The sequence below is a fragment of the Microchirus variegatus genome (genome assembly GCF_963457635.1).
Source record: "Microchirus variegatus genome assembly, chromosome: 1".
Lineage (NCBI taxonomy): Eukaryota > Metazoa > Chordata > Actinopteri > Pleuronectiformes > Soleidae > Microchirus > Microchirus variegatus.
The window spans coordinates 20,885,727-20,901,858 of record NC_139802.1 but is presented as its reverse complement, the minus strand read 5'-3'; the positions used below and the strand labels follow the sequence as shown (position 1 = coordinate 20,901,858).

The 16,132-nt window shown below is 42.9% G+C and overlaps 1 protein-coding gene across 1 annotated transcript in view; it reads right to left on the bottom strand.

Moving 5' to 3' along the window:
- sema6cb (semaphorin 6Cb) overlaps positions 1-16,132 on the bottom strand; it is a 191,920-nt gene that overhangs the window by 83,035 nt on the left and 92,753 nt on the right. Inside the window, exon 4 of the mRNA XM_083895548.1 lies at positions 3,177-3,377. Within this exon, the coding sequence (XP_083751674.1) occupies positions 3,177-3,318 (142 nt within the window). The 5' untranslated portion in view covers positions 3,319-3,377. The remainder of the gene's footprint in view (positions 1-3,176; positions 3,378-16,132) is intronic.

Genomic DNA, 16,132 nt, shown 5'->3' with positions numbered 1-16,132 from the left:
TTATACTAGTGGAAAGAAACATTCACAAGTGGTGTTTAGTCCAATTATTTGCACAAATATTGCAGTTGAACTTTGAAATGATTAAATCCAAATCGGTTTAACGCACGTTAACGCACGTTAACGCATTCCATTACGTGTGATGTCATGTTTACGTGGCTCCCGAATGTTAAAATGAGTCTCTAAAGTAACGCTAAACTTTAAAAACAGAGGCACACATACCCAGTTCACAGGTACGCTGGTTATTTGTAGCGCTGCTCTTTTCCTTTAACAAACAGACCGCTCCAGTTTGACTGCAGGCACGCTAACGGCGCAAAAGGAGCTAACACAGCTAAGGTAAAATGGTGCCTAGACTCCGGGGCCATGGCATGTAAACATGCAGTCGTCATGGAAACGCATCATGCGTTAACATTGACGCCGTTAACGCCATGAACGTGCCCAGCACTAGTAAAAATCCTTGTTAATCGTCTGCGAGCTTATGTGACCAAATACCTAGTTGAGTAGATGCATCTTATCAAGAAAGAATGATAACACAAAAAGACGCATACAACTCTCCTCAAAATCAAAGTCAGTCCAAAAATCCTCAAGTTCTGTCACAGAAAGATGCTGAAGTGAGTTCTGTGAGCACTTTGACTCACTCCAGCCTGACGAAGGACTACCACTCATACAGGAAGTATCGCAGACTTTGCGAGCGACCTTGTGCCACACTGTCACCTGCTGGAACCAGAGGTGACGAATGGCTCTCATTACACCTGGGATGGAGCTCCACATATAGTACTATTAGCGCAGCTATTTCTGCTAATGGTTACGTTGCTCTCCTGCAGATAGATCAATTACAGTGTGAGGGCCATGGTCTCAGCCACCTCTTAAATCTATTACCAGCTATTACATGTAGAAACTCAGATCTTTTAGGAGGACCCCTCCCAGCGATCAGGTGACAGTGATAAATCCCTTGGGTGGACTGAAGAAATGGTTTCTTGGATGGGCACAGCTGCGTGGTGCTAATTCTTGAATTTTTTCCTTTTACTTTGTTAAGTTTTAGCACTTACAGACAAGAATTCTACAGTAGTTGGTGATATATCGTTGTCCTAACTCATGCAATAGGAATAATCTATACACCAGGGCGAATATCAATATTTTAATTAACAAATTAAAGCGCTCAAAAGTACTTTGTACTGGGCGCTGCTCAAATAAATGAGGGAAACTTGGGTGGAAGTTACCTGGCTGAAGAAGAAGAGGGAGGCTCCGGCGGGTGGATGGTGGAGATAGCTACATTAAGAGATGCTACATCCACAATGAATACATGGACCTCATGCCCTTTGTCCTCTATGTAGTGAATGAATAGAGAAATCCTGCACTTTTAACTTTTCACGGACATTTTGTTCTCTTCAGTTAGACAGATTGAGACGCTTCGCAATTTCCCAAAGCCATTGTATCGTGATATTATTGATATCGTGAGTTCCCCTACGAATCCCACCCCTTTTCGACAGTGTTATGAATTTAATTTAATTTGTGTGGCCCAACGCTAACAAATCATAGGTTGCTAATGTTTTCAAGTTCAAAGTTCAAGTTTAAAAAGGTTAAAAGTAGTGCAAGGCACGTTAACGGCATCAATGCGAACGCATGGCACGTTTCCATGACGACTGACCAGAAAAAAACGTGACGTCGTGTTTACGTGACTCCTGATTGTTAAAATGAGTCTCTAAAGTAACGCTAAACTTTAAAAGCAGAGCACACATACACAGTACACAGGTACGCTGGTTATTTGTAGCTCTGCTCTTTTCGTTTAATAAACAGACCGCTCCAGTTCGACTGTAGGCACGCTTAAAGCGCTAAAGGAGCTAGCGCAGCTAACAGAGCTAACTGGTAAACGGTGCCTGGAATCTGGTGCTGTGGCACGAAAACGTGAAAAACTTAAGTACACGAAAAGAACATTTTCGTGTACTTAAGTTGGTTAAAACCAAGAAAAGCAACCCAATGTTATGCATCAGTGAAGTTTGGTCAAATTCAAACATAGAGTAGAAGCACACATTGACACAGACTACAGGAAAACGTAGTCATCGGGCAGTTTAAAGACTGCCTCTGTAGCGCTACACTGACTTATAGGATGTACATAAATCCCAATTCTGGTGACGTTTCGCTCCTGGTCTTTATGTTAGGGGCTGACAAAACATCGCATATAAAAACATTTGCTGGCTATGAGTGAAAAGTGGAGGGAACAATCTGGAAAAATACTCTTATTAATGGTAAATACAGTGGACTGTATTTATGCAGCAATTTTCTCGTCTTAATGACCACTTAAACCACTACACTACAAGTCACATTCATACAGTGCGTCTACTGTACATTTAGTCACTGCCAGCACAGCCATCAGGAAGAAATTGAGGTTTAGTTTCTTGCTCAAGAAAACTTTGGAAAGTGGCCTGCAGGAGCCTGGTATCAAACCACGGACCCTCTGGTTTTCAGACGACCAGCAGACTGCCATTTTAATCATATCCACTTTGTTTTCTATGGTTCAAGTTCTTCTCATTCCTTCTTCTTTCATTCTGTTATTAGTTTGAGTATAATTATATGGTCCATTTAGCCATGCAACTCAGGATTTTCTTCAGCGTTGGCTATTATATTGAAGTAAATGAAAATTTTCGATTGCTGTTTCCTAAACTTCAAAAATTATTATTTAATCTTGTTCATGAGAAATCCAGAACACATTTACATGAAATAAACGGAAATGAAAGAACCTTTATTTCCAAAAACACTCATCAATTTAGCCACTAATCATTCAAGAATTCATCTCTGGTCCAAATCCCAATATAAATGCAGGGGATTTTGGTTGATAAAAATGTTACAGCAAGAATCTGACATGAAAAGTGTATTTGCAAGTGAAATTCAAACTAAACCATGACACGGAATTGTGTTTTCACGCGTGTTGCTGCAATTGCTTCCTGTGCACAAATTGCCTTTTTCACACCAAATCAACACAACAGAATCAGGGAAATAGGACATTCCAGCAGTGCAAACCAACCAAAGCAAATTTGCTTACTGCAAAACAAAATGCCCCTAATCTCATCCACCTCACAAAGCCGTGTGAGATCCAGCACCTTCTGTGACCCTAGTCTTCACTTTCACATCCACACCTCTGTAGAGGATTGCCATGGCAACACAACAGATTGCGGACTTACTTTCTCGGCCCACATTGCTGATTGGCTCCAGGTCTTGGGGGAACGGTGTGGCTCCTGAGGACAGCTGAGGTAAGGCGGCGGCTAAGGTGAGAGCCAAGATGGCTGGCAGGACGGGTGGAGGCGAGCCGGGCGTCAGCCTCATTTTGGCAGATGATGAGACCTCACTAGAAAAGCATGGCACACGGCAGATTCACCTCCCACCTACAAAAGAGATAAGACGGCGAAGGTTAGTGTGGTTTAACAGTGTCAGTGAAAACCTGCTGCTGAGGCTCAGGGTAGAAGACGGACACTGGGTGGTGACCTTTGTTCTTTTTGATAAAACTGAGAGATACTGGATTTCTGGGCCGTGATACAGACGTGTCTTCCTGATATTGGTACATCAGCTAATGCTCAGTTATTAAAAGTGAAAATACCAACTGTGGATTATTAGATATTGATCCACCCCCTCCAACCCCTGCCCTGTACTTCAATCACAATATTGCTGCAATGTTTAAGAGTGGCAGCTAAGTTCTTGTTAGCATGCAGCGCCTCATGTCAATGCGGTGATGAGAGTGTCTGCTGAAGTGCCAAGATGCAGACACACGCATAAAAACAAGAGGGACAAGAGGCAGAAGGAGAACCAGATCCAGGGCCAGGGAGGGAGGGAGGGAGGGAGGCAAACAACCAGGAGAAGAGGCCTCACACTAGGGTCCTTAACACTGGCGAACACCTGCCTGATTTGCCAGCAAACCAACGATTGTCTGTTACTGCAGAGTATAACATGATTAAATGTTCATCTTCATCCAATGTGGCCTGTGATTAACTGCCTTTCAATCAAGTCTCAGTTACCCATAATAATACAGAGTTCCCACACCTTGGTTGACATTAAATTCCTGGGAGTTTTCAAGGACTTTTCAGGACCGATTCCTTCAAAAGTTCAAGGACCGAATGTGATGACACAGCTCAAGATGGGAGGGCTTGTACCATGGCTTGGACGCAGCACACTCTGCATCTGGACAAGTGACTGTCCTTGGGATCTTGGTACACGTCAGTATTTGTCATTTTCTTTGGTGGGACAGAGATCTTGGAATTTTCCTATCCTAGGCATCACAACATTTGCTCTCTGTTGCTTAACGCTCATTGTTCTGCATGGAACATTACAAACTCATTTACAATCAATTTCACTGGAAACGCAAAACATTAGCACTAGTTAGTCAAAGTAAAATTTAAAAACAAAGGCAAATCACCCATGTCTCCACAGAAATCTGTAACTTCTTTCAAGTACCCATGACCAGAAACTTGTATGATATCAAAATTGGAACTGCTATCAAAACAATTAGACATTTGTTGTCTCGAGACACCCGGCGGCAAATACAGATGCCTTTCACAAACTGTTTACAGGTAAACAGGACGTGACTCATCTGTTCTGCATTATTAGACATAGGGAGAATAGGACAATTTGCATAATTACAGAATGCAGCAGTAGGTAAACAAAGACCTAAGGAGCTGATGGTAAACAGAAAAGTCAAAGAAAAAGACGTTCCGACGTTGCAAAGAAATGACAAGCGATCACAAGACAGAAATGACGGCCTGTGTTGCCTAAAGATGGCGAGACCCAGACGGTTAACATCCCAAACTGTGCGCATGGCAGAGAAAAACTCTCAGAATGGTTTTCATAAAAGTAAAAAGTTCAGATAAAAACAGCAATTTTTGATCGTTTTGCTTGAAGCTGTGACTGTGCAGTAAATCTTGTTTTTCCACATCTGCTCGATAGCCGAGGGAAGCTCCTGACAGACGGATGGCAGAAAGATTTATTAAAGCAAACTTTTAACTGTGATGACGCGCATTCACAGCCAAATTGTTAAGGGCAGAGTGTCCTCCATTGGGGGGGGGGGGGGGGTTTGCGGTTGAGGGGGTGATTCTGACAATCCCTATGTGGATAATGCATTGTTTCGGCCTGGAAATGATATGGTTTTAAGTGGGAACATTTACATTTAGTCATTTGTCAGATGCTTTTATACAAATTGACAGGAAACGGGAAATCGAGCTGCCATCGGTATTGATAATAAGTCTGCTTCATTTAAATGTAGGAGGGAAAACTGCATATAGCAATAAGGCCAGGTGATGATCACAGTGCCATAAATCCAGGAGTGGGCAGGCATATTCTCCTGCTTATTTTGCGAATTACAACAGCTCGTGAGGCCTGCATCAGGCCATATACTAGGACAATTTTCCTTATGGATTAGCCTCATGATGGTGTTTATGATTTAGATTTTTTTTAAGGCAGAGAAGGAAAACAGAGGAGAAAACAAGTCAGAAAGGACAAAAACTTTAATTCACTCACAAATCCGCCTTTAAAGTAGACACATTATAACCTATTTCTCCAAGTTAAGCTAGTTCCCTGGTGTCCTAATGAACATGTCTGTGACATGCTTTGGTCAAAATACCTTAAGGATGAAGCACCACAGCAGTTCAATCACCCAGAACACTCGTTTTTGAGTGCCTGTCTCTTTAAATGCAAATGAGACACAGGAAACTATGTCAGCGTCACTGAGGCTCAGGCAGCTAACAGCAGTTAGCATTTGGAAAAGCATCATTTGCTGACTCTAGCCGGCACATTGCGTCATATTTAAAATGTAAATCCTCTGAGGCTGGAGGTTTGTGTAGAACTCTGTGCTGCACTGTGCAGCCAAGAATAGAAACATCTGCACTCTCCGCACATTTTTTAGGAACAAAGCGGAGCTCCTCGAGACAACAAGTCCAGGAATTTGCACAATGTGACGTCACATTGCGAGCAGAAGTCAACATTGCGTGTTTTATCTCCTGTACTCAGACTGAGGCGGACCTCAAAAACGTGAGTGAGTCATCTTTTTTCACACTTTGCCCACTTTTCACCCAAATATAAGTATTAAAATGATCAAAAAGTTGATTTTGCATAATATCCGCTTTAAACACATTGAAATGTTCTCCAAAAATGCCTCATGCATATCACATAACACAAGCAGCATATCCAGGGTACATTATATCCTTGTAAGGATTGAATGACATTTATTGACAACCTACAGGGCGAACAGAACGGAGGCAGCCAGCAGAGTGTGATGATGATACATGCTAAACAAGAACACTGTCCTGAGCTTATGCAAAACAAGTCATATACTCTGAAACTCAACAGCAAGCCAACAGACGGGAGCGTGCAGCCTCATGATGACTTTATCATCACTCTGAGCTGCTACTGGGAACATTTCTGCAAGTCACTGGGATTAGAATAACAGAGCAAACCTAAGCTACAAGGCAGGGTTTGCATCTAGGTCATATCAAATTCAGGATTATAGAAAATTGGCTGCTGTATCATTAGAGCAGTAAGAAAACTGTCAGAAAGCAGCAAAGACACAGAGAGAGAGAGGAGCATGCCAACGTAAAACAACCAAAGAAACGCCTCCCCTGGCTGCTAGTCGCTGCAGAACTGGTTTGTCCGAATCGTCGTGGCCCTAAGCCATTTTCCTTTTAAAAGGGCGTTGACTAAGACAGGTATAAATGCCTGTAATAATGATGTGAAAACAAATTGGTTAGCATGATAAGAAATGCTGAATCAGGATGTGGTCATTCACCTTCAGATTACCAGAGAAAAAAAACAATTCCAGACACAATGAAGTGAAGTCACGGTGAAAACACTGCACCTCATTGACACACGTTTCAACTTAAAAAACAAAAAAAACAAAGGCCAAAAACAAATGTAAAAAAAGTGAGAACACTGCAAATAGAAAAGTCAGGTTCATCTCGCATATCACAGCTGACAGCTTATTGAGACACATCCTACTTTTGATCATAATCTTGTCTGTTTTAAACTTGAAATGAGCAGGAGTGTTGCACTGCTACTAAAGCTGCTGTTAGCATTAGCTTAGCTTGCTTCTTGGGTCAGGATTCCTCAAGTGTTCACTGTTACAACGATGTTGTTTCTTTTACCTCATCAGCTAAAGTTGAAAATAAAGAACATAAATAAGTGTTAAAAGTGAAACAATTCAGTTAGCTAAGCTGCTGTTGGCATTAGCTTAGCTTGCTTCTTGGGTCAGGATTCTTCTAGCGTTCACTGTTATAACGATGTTGTTTCTTTTACTTCATCAGCTAAAGTTGAAAATAAAGAACATAAAAAAATCTTAAAAATAAAACAATTCAGTTAGCTAAGCTGCTGTTAGCATTAGCTTAGCTTGTTGTCAGGTCAGAATTCTTCTAGCGTTCACGGTTACAAGGGGAGCCAACAGTGTTTTAATAGAGCAAAGTTATATTTTGAAATAGGGAACAACCATCAATTAATAATATTAGCGATGAAAACAAAAGCTTGAATGTTAACGTGTCCCAGTTGCAACAAAGCATTTTATGGTGCCAAACCTGTTTCCTCTGCCAAGGAGGTGTCTATGTTTTTTTTATTGCTGTGTCTGTGTGGTTAGTCAAAAAAACACGGGGATTGTACACGGTTTGCACGCTAAGCCAAGTTACATGACATTTATTTTATTTTTTTACTGCCTTTCACAAGGTGAGATAGAATGTTAGTCTTGGCAGCTGGTAAAGCACCCTTTTCGCTGTCACCTACAAAACTATTACATCCAAAAACACTGAAGCCTTTGTATCTGCGCATTTCCAAGCTCTGGAATCGTCCTGTGTAACTGCAATATTTACTGAGCTACTCCCATGTAAACAACACATCCTCCTGCATGGAATTCTAAAGTTTCTCTATTGAACGCAACACATTTCACGACCCGCTTTACACTCTGTGGAGAGAGCGGACGACTGACGCTCCGACAGCTGTTGAAGGGAAATAAGGCAACGCTTATCCAATCCCATGTTTGCTTTCTGTGTTCTGTGTTCCAGGGGCATGGATCATTTTGTTTTTAATGAACTGGACTTGTTGAGCCATCTGGGAGACGTTGGCAGTTGGGCCTCTGAGGAGAACGGGGCTTTCTGGCATAGTGGGACTCCAGTGATTAACATGCATTCATTTGGACGAGACAACAATTCCGTGTTCAATGCATCCACGTAACATGCATTGAATCTGTTATCATGGCCTTTTTGTGGGTTAATGGAGAAACAACGCTTTAATAATACCAGGAGAATCTAGCTTCTTTATTGGTGGACACGAATGAGGACAGAGTCATTTAAATTCATACATAAACTTGTTGCGAGTAAATTTTTATGTCCTTCAGTCCCCACTTGGCCCGGGATAATGGCCCCGTAAAAATTGACACTTAAAATCTTAAGTCCAATTTTATCCTCAATCAACTGCATTGCACTGTAAGCACCTGTCCACCTTTGGGATATCTATTTTTTTTCTGCCAACAACTTAACAGTCAAACATAATCCTAATACTGAATCACTCTGATATTTCCGCCCCTGACCTCACTGGTGCTATAGTGGCTAGATTAGCAAGGTTAATCCACTCGCTTTTTACTCGCTACACTCTTACCTCACACCTTTGTGCACCTGAAGATCTCGAGAGTCCCTTTACTGTGGAAAAATGTAGGCCCCACTTTCCTCCACTAGGACATTATGTCTCATACACACTTTGGTCAGCATATAATGAGCCAAAAATCCCTCAGGTCCCCCCTCACAACTTTGGACACAATTAGCTTCATTAGCCTCTGCTCTGTGCAGGTCACTGCATCAGAGGCCGACGTGCCGGGTGCTATCATAACACTATAATAACAGTGACAGGATAATGAGTAAGGGATCACTGAATATGCAATGTTTTTTTTTAATTATTATTATTGCTGTATAAAAGCTAAAAGGCAAAATATACCGCGAAAAAGGCAACAAATAAAAACAAAGCCTATTCATACATCATTGAACATTAGTGTCTTTGTGGCACTCTTTATACCACCATTGACGAACAACAATTACTTGACTGTGTTGTATAAATAACTTTACGGCATCACATAAAGCCCCCCCACATCCCCCATGTACACATTTTCCTCCATTAGCATTAGGGAATGATCACAGTGTGTCAAGTTGACTCGTTTTCCACGTCTTTACAGAGCCATAAGAAGAAAAAAACAGCAACCTGCCTGATGATTTCTTTGTCAAAACAACCACATGGGAATTTTAATGTGACAGCAGGCAAAACAACACATGATATGGATGGTGTGCGATGAGACAAACATTTCATTGTTGCTGCCTGAACACATTATTGTTCCAACCCAAATTCCCTCTGGAAGGTTCATCAGACCACCAATCTCATTCACAGTCCCATGACACGAGTCACACAGTTCATCACCATGGGCACGGAGCACACTTTTTTTCCCTCTCTGAACGCTCACATCACTTCCCAGGGTTGGACTCTCCAATCACAGTCACAGCTGTGTCAGACACAGCACATGATGTGAGGAAACAAAACCTACCCGAGTTGGTGAATATTAACTCTGTATACACTCGTTCCACTAAAGAAGGGACACCTGCCCTCTTCAAACAATATTTCAACTCTTCACTCGACCAATCCCTCACACAGGAGACCCTAATTAGATTTCCAGTGGTTAAACATGTAAATGTCATCACAGAAAATTGGAACTGGGATGAAGGAGAATTTGGCGATAATTGAGAGAACAACACCCTCGGGACACAGAGGCAGAGGCTATGGGCTACTTTTCAGATGTGGTGGAAATGAGGTCAGTCGAGTGTACCTCCAGTTAAGAATGCACCTTTAAAGATCGCAAACGGCTTCAGATCTGTAGACTTTGGAGCTGTTTTTTTTTCTCTGGAGATAGCATATTGAAATGATATGGATTCACCTGAAGAAATTCCATGGATAGCAGATAACATGACAATATTTATTTAAAAATTGGCGATACAGACATCAATGTTTGTCTGGCTGAGGCAAAAACAAGAAAATCAGCTGGATTAGAGGCTAGAAAGGCTCTAAATATCTTATTGTTTGAGAATACAAGACAATATGATACAAAATACAGGGTTTCCTTACTTTTACACTAGCTTCATTCCATCATCTACCACACCATTAAATCATAAGTTAGGTTTTCTACTCCTAGTGTTCGCTGTCGCTGACCAGCCAGATGCTGCGGATGAATACTTGAGACACCACTGAGACACCTAAGCTGGGCTGTTGAATACAAACATGTCAAATGTAGGTCCTGGGGATTTCAGTATTTTTCAAAGGCCCTGCAGTGGCAAAAAAAAACAACCAAAAATCAGAATAGCTCAGGGGGATCTCCTTGGCAACATTTTAAAAAGTCCATTAGCATCCCTCGTCGAAGAGAAGTGATGGCTGGCTTCTTGCCTTTTACCAAGAATAGAAAATCAATGGTCCCTATAGTCCTTTAGTTCTTGGATTAGTATGTCAACTGTCTGCCGTCTGCATAATGTAGTCTCATTGTCAGAGCGCCTGCATTATGCCATGGCAAAGAGAGGGGGCAGGATGGCATCCAGGATGAGATATGTCTGTCAGGGGAGGTTGGGACGCTCTTTGCCATCAATGCCACTCAGACTGCTCTCAAGGGAAGGCTGGCTTTAACCTCATCACCCACAGAGTTCAGATAAGTGACGGGTTGTCCCGTCACAGAGGCCATTGATTGTCACCCCAGTGTCAGACGACTCTACTCTGTCCTCAACGAGGAATCCCCGCAGATTAGATTCAGGTTTATACTTGAGCTTCCATGGCAGATCTTGATTGATGTCAGAGGAAGACCGAACTGACAGCAAGAGCCAATAAAACTTCTGGAAACTGTTCCGGCACTGCCCTGATACGACGTAAATTGTTAAGATAGGATGAGAATACTGGTGCGTGGGTTCCCCATACCTTTTTGAAGGTTCAACGACTTTCCAAGTGCTTTCCAGTCCCAATTCCCAAAACTGCCTCGTTTGAGAAACGGATCAAGTAATTATCGTCAAAACAACTTGCAGGCATTATGGAATGGGGTAAAAAAACAGTTTAAAGGGGGCATATTATGCAAAATCAACTTTATAATAATTTTATTACAAAATAATGGGGTTTTTTTGTATTTATTTGGGACTCTGGAGGCCCTATGAGTAGGCAAAGTGTAAAAGAAGGCAAGGGCAACGGTGACCAGAAGAGCGGAAGTCAGGGAAGTGTTCTATTCTTGGCTGTACAGTGCAGCACAGAGTTCTACACAAACTTCCAGCCTCAGCGGATTTACATTTTATATGACGGCAATGTGCCGGCCAGAGTCGGAAAATGATGGCTTTTGCAAATGCTAATGCAGTCTTTCTTGCTTTCAGGAATTCTTTCTACGGACAGAGTTGACCTGACTTCACACAGAGGGATCTATGCAGGACCCAGACAGCGAGACCGTTCTCAGATCGATCTGCAAAAACCATCCATTGTCTTCAGTGAGTGAAAAAAAAAAAAAAAACACCCAGTGGGCTATGAGTGGAAGAAGGATCAAGCTCCCACCATTGGAATCGTCTTCATCTGTCTGCCCCCTGTTAATTATTTACACTCGTCTTGAGTGAGGTCTGCGATTCCCTGACCGCTCCATGCTCCATGTCAGTCTGGATTCATCTTCAACATTCTGTGGTCCTTTTTGGCATTTCCAAACAGGTCTTACCTCAGGGTTGCCCTAATCAAAAATATCAGTTTAAAAATATGCTGGGCAGCATTTTGTGCTAACCCATCTCCATCATACCCCTTTCTCCTCTTCACGCACAAAAGTGAAAGTTAACTACCTCATACTCCTCTCGGTCTCTGTGCCATCAATAATTCAGAGTGTTATTGAGAAACACTACCTAAACCCCACATTGACAGAAATCCAAGCACTGTCATTCTCTCAAGGGCGTCATAATTGGATACCCCCAGAGGTTTTCCAGTACGGAAAGCGTAGCAAGACGGGGAAAGCGAGGGGGAAAGAGCATTGTTGTTTTCTCTACTTTGGGTGTTTCCATTTTTACATTTTCTATTTCAGGAACTGGAACCAGACTTAACCTGAAACCATCGTGTCCACTCGGGGACAATCCCTTTGGGGGGTTGAGAGACGGGTGAGGAAGCGTATCCTAACTTGCACAGAAAGACATGGAAAAGTGAAAGTGTGTCATCCACACAACTGGCCAAGGCTTTTACTTCGTGGTGGGCACGTTAACGTTAACACCTGACGCGTTTCCATGAAGACTGAACGGAAAAAGACGTGCGTGACGTCATGTTTACATGCCACGGCATCATTTACCAGTTAGCTCCGTTAGCTGTGTTAGCTCCTTTAGCGGCGCTAGCGTGCCTACAGTTGAAATGGAGCAGTCCGATTATTAAACGAAAAGAGCAGCGCTACAAATAACCAGCGTACCTGTGCCTCTGTTTTTAAAGTTTAGCGTCAACGTTTAGAGACTCATTTTAACAATCGGGAGTCACGTAAACATGACGTCACGCGAGTCTTATTCAGTCGTCATGAAAACCCATCATGCGCCCAGCACTACTTTTACTTGGTATGAATGAGAGTAAAAATCAACATCACAGCCGTAAGTCATGCAACACTATGCCAGCAAATGTTTCTAATAGGCTTAGAAACATCAATAAAAAATAGTTTTTACAGTGCAATAAATTCGACTACTGTGGACAGGTACGGTTGTAAAAAAGAAAATTGGAGCTCTCGCCCGTTAACGGATTTATCTGTATGCACGTCCTGAACGTACATCTCGACTCTCCTAATGCTGTGACGTGTTGGCTGCTCTGATGTGAAACCAACAGAGAACAAGGCTGATGTGAAAGAGAAAAAGAGCAGATATAATCTCCTGTCCCAGAACACTTTACACACCGTTGTGCTGCCTGAGCCTCTGTCGTGATTCACGTAGGACTGCTGACCCTCTGCAAGGGCACGGAGAGAGAGAGAGGCAGAACCCAGTCGGCTGCAGCAGATATTTAACAGACCAGTCAGGATGAAAATATGCTAATAAAATTCTTTAATGCATTGAGGGGAGAATGTGAATCTTTCCACTTGCTCGCGGATGGGTTTTTCCAGCCAAGACGGAGAGACTGGGCTCTAAATCTAACTGGACGAAAAGGAAAGTGTTTAAAGTATGCGGTGATGTTTCTTGGGCTCTCTAAATCCCTACAGATATAGAAACTGACTCAGGGGGAATGAAAGAGTGCGCTTGTGTTTCTGAATTCCTTTGATCAGATGTGATGCGCGAGCATGTCATGTGAATATACTGTGTATGTGCACATAAAATCACTAATTAATGCTTTGATCGCACCTTGTATACGAGGATTTATAGACGCTGCTGTCACTGCAGTGGGACTAGCAGAGGAACTGTGGGAAAACTGTATTTGAGGAAACACAAAAGAAGCAAAGTTGTGGCCAGAAAATAACAAACGAGGAAATATCATTGGTGTTAATTTGTGCAAATGATGAAATGATGACACTGACTTCACACGTGACCTTGAGGTGTGATACACAAGCTTATGTGAATGAAACAATCATAATGAAATACACAATCAGTACGTTGTGGGCCTCAATCAGGAAAAGCTTGTCGAGTGATAGACGTGCAGAGATAGAAGTGTCACTCGCCACTTTTCTCTGATATTACACAAGAAGTTCTTGTGTGTGCAATATGATTGACAAGTCAGTCTCCATGTACTGCCAAATCAAACTGTTTGTTTATTTGGTTAAGTGGCACAAAGAGCTCCATTAATACCTACTATTATTGTAAAGAAAAGGTAGCACAGATATGGAAAGTATAAGCGACAGTACCGAAGAGGAGGAGGATATGAGGCCAAACTGACAACTGAGCGAGTGACAAAGGATACGCGGTTACACAGAAACAAATGAAACCTTTCACCGCAGCTTACACTGAAAACATTGCACAACTGTGCTTTGTTGAATGACAATTACGAAAAAGTGCTGAGTGACGGGGAATAAACCGAGGGCTGCAGGTTTCGTAAGGACATTTGATTCTTGCTCGGATCCTTAATTACACACAGGACCTGGTAAGGTTCAAAAAGAGACACACACACACACAACACAGCCAAAATTAGACAGAATGGGAATGTGCAACTTTCAGTCACGTTGGCACTCGTGGTGATGCTTCTGTCGACGACCACCGCTTTGAGGACTTCATGGTGGCTTTGTGTCCATTAAATCAGCGGCAGACAAAAAGAGCGCGAGACTTTCTCTATTAACACAGAGGCTCTTTGATCTCTATCTCCCCTGTGGTAGCAATTAGCCGGCTGCACCGTTTGCATTTCAAACCCGGCACTTCCTATTTTGAAAGACATCCTGCATGAATTATCAATCTAACGGAACTTTTATTCCCTTTTGACGGAAAAATGAATTATGAGTGGCATATCTCTGAAGTTTGGCTGCTTCAAATGCTGGGGGGGACGGGGGGCTCCACGAGTGCCGGCGACTCTCCGCTACTGATCGGCGTTGCCTGCAGTCAGTGCGAACATCTTTTATTTCACCGTGACACAACGAGGTGGCCTCCTGCTTACTTCTGTGGGTTTTGATGAAAGATGAGATCGCAGTTCCAAGCTTTTTATTTAAATGATGACACATGAGGAGACCGAGTGGCCGAGCAGTGACCCAAGAAACATAAATAGCGGTGAAAATTCATCCCTTTCTAGTAGTGCTGGGCATGTTAACGCTGGTTAAAGGCATCGACGCACGTTAATGGCGTCTACATCAACGCACGTTAACGACGGTGCACGGCGTCAATGCATGTTAACTGCGGTTAACAGCGTCAACGACGGTTAACGGCGTCAACGGACCTTAACGGCATCAGCGGGGGTTAATGGCTTCAATGGCGGTTAACGGCATCAACGCACGTTAACAACGATTAACGGTGGTTGACGGCATCAACGTTAACGCAAGTTAACGCATGGAGTGTTCCCATAACTGTCCGGAAAACGACGTGCGTGATGTCATGTTTACGTGACTCCCGATTGTTAAAATTAGTCTCTAAAGTAACGCTTAACTTTAAAAACAGAGGCACACATACGCAGCACACAGGTACGCTGGTTAATTGTAGCGCTGCTCTTTTCGTTTAATAAACAGACCGCTCCAGTTCAACTGTAGCTAAAGGCGCACTAACAGCTACCGGAGATAACTGGTAAACGGTGCCTGGACTCAAACATGGCGTCACAAGCTTCTTTTTCCGGGTTTTTTTCTGTGTTTTTTTAATGCGTTAACGTGCCCAGCTCTACTTGTTAGCAAAAGCAATCACCCAGCCTTCACCCAGAAAGATCCATCCCTGTCACATCAGTCCAAATAACACTACAGGAAGGACATGGGGGGAGAAAGCCTACCAAGGGAACGTGTGACGAAAGAACATTTGGTGAATTTCACACGAACAAGAACAAAAGCAGCGAGCCCCGCTTTTATAAATGAATGAATTTTGCAATCTGAGTGGTCGATGCTGATGAAGGGAAATATAAATCAAGGGTAAGCGTGAGGTTTCTCAGCGAGAGTGCCTCACAGAGATAATGGCATCATCATGCCCGTGTGATTCGCTGTTCCTGGGAAGATTAAACGCTTTATCATTGTCTTTGGGACAAACAGTCTCTACACACAGAGAGAATGCATTTCCAGTTATTAGCCGCCCTTTCTGCTCAAACCTGACACCCAAGTATCGGATACATCACACACCTAACGCCTGCGGAGGACAGATGAAATGAGGCAGCAGTCTTATCAGGACAGTGCTACCTTCCAGGGCATTAGCCCACGGTGGCAGCCGACCTCACTTTTATTGGTGCCGTCTCACATTGATGATGTCATCTAAAGGCATACTGAAAGCCCCCCCAAAGCTTTCAGGCTCAGTTTATCTTATTTTATGGCTCTAAGAACTCAGTCACTCCCAAGAAAAAGTCATGGGCCATAGGCAATCGTGGACGGAGGTGTAGTATGGCTTCCTTCATCAAAGGCTGCACTGTCATGGAACATGGGAGGAAGATTGCAGCAGCTGGGGCATAAAAGAGAGGAATGGGACGTGAGTGGTGACAATGGGAAAGACAGTAAATCTAAATGAGTAAGAGG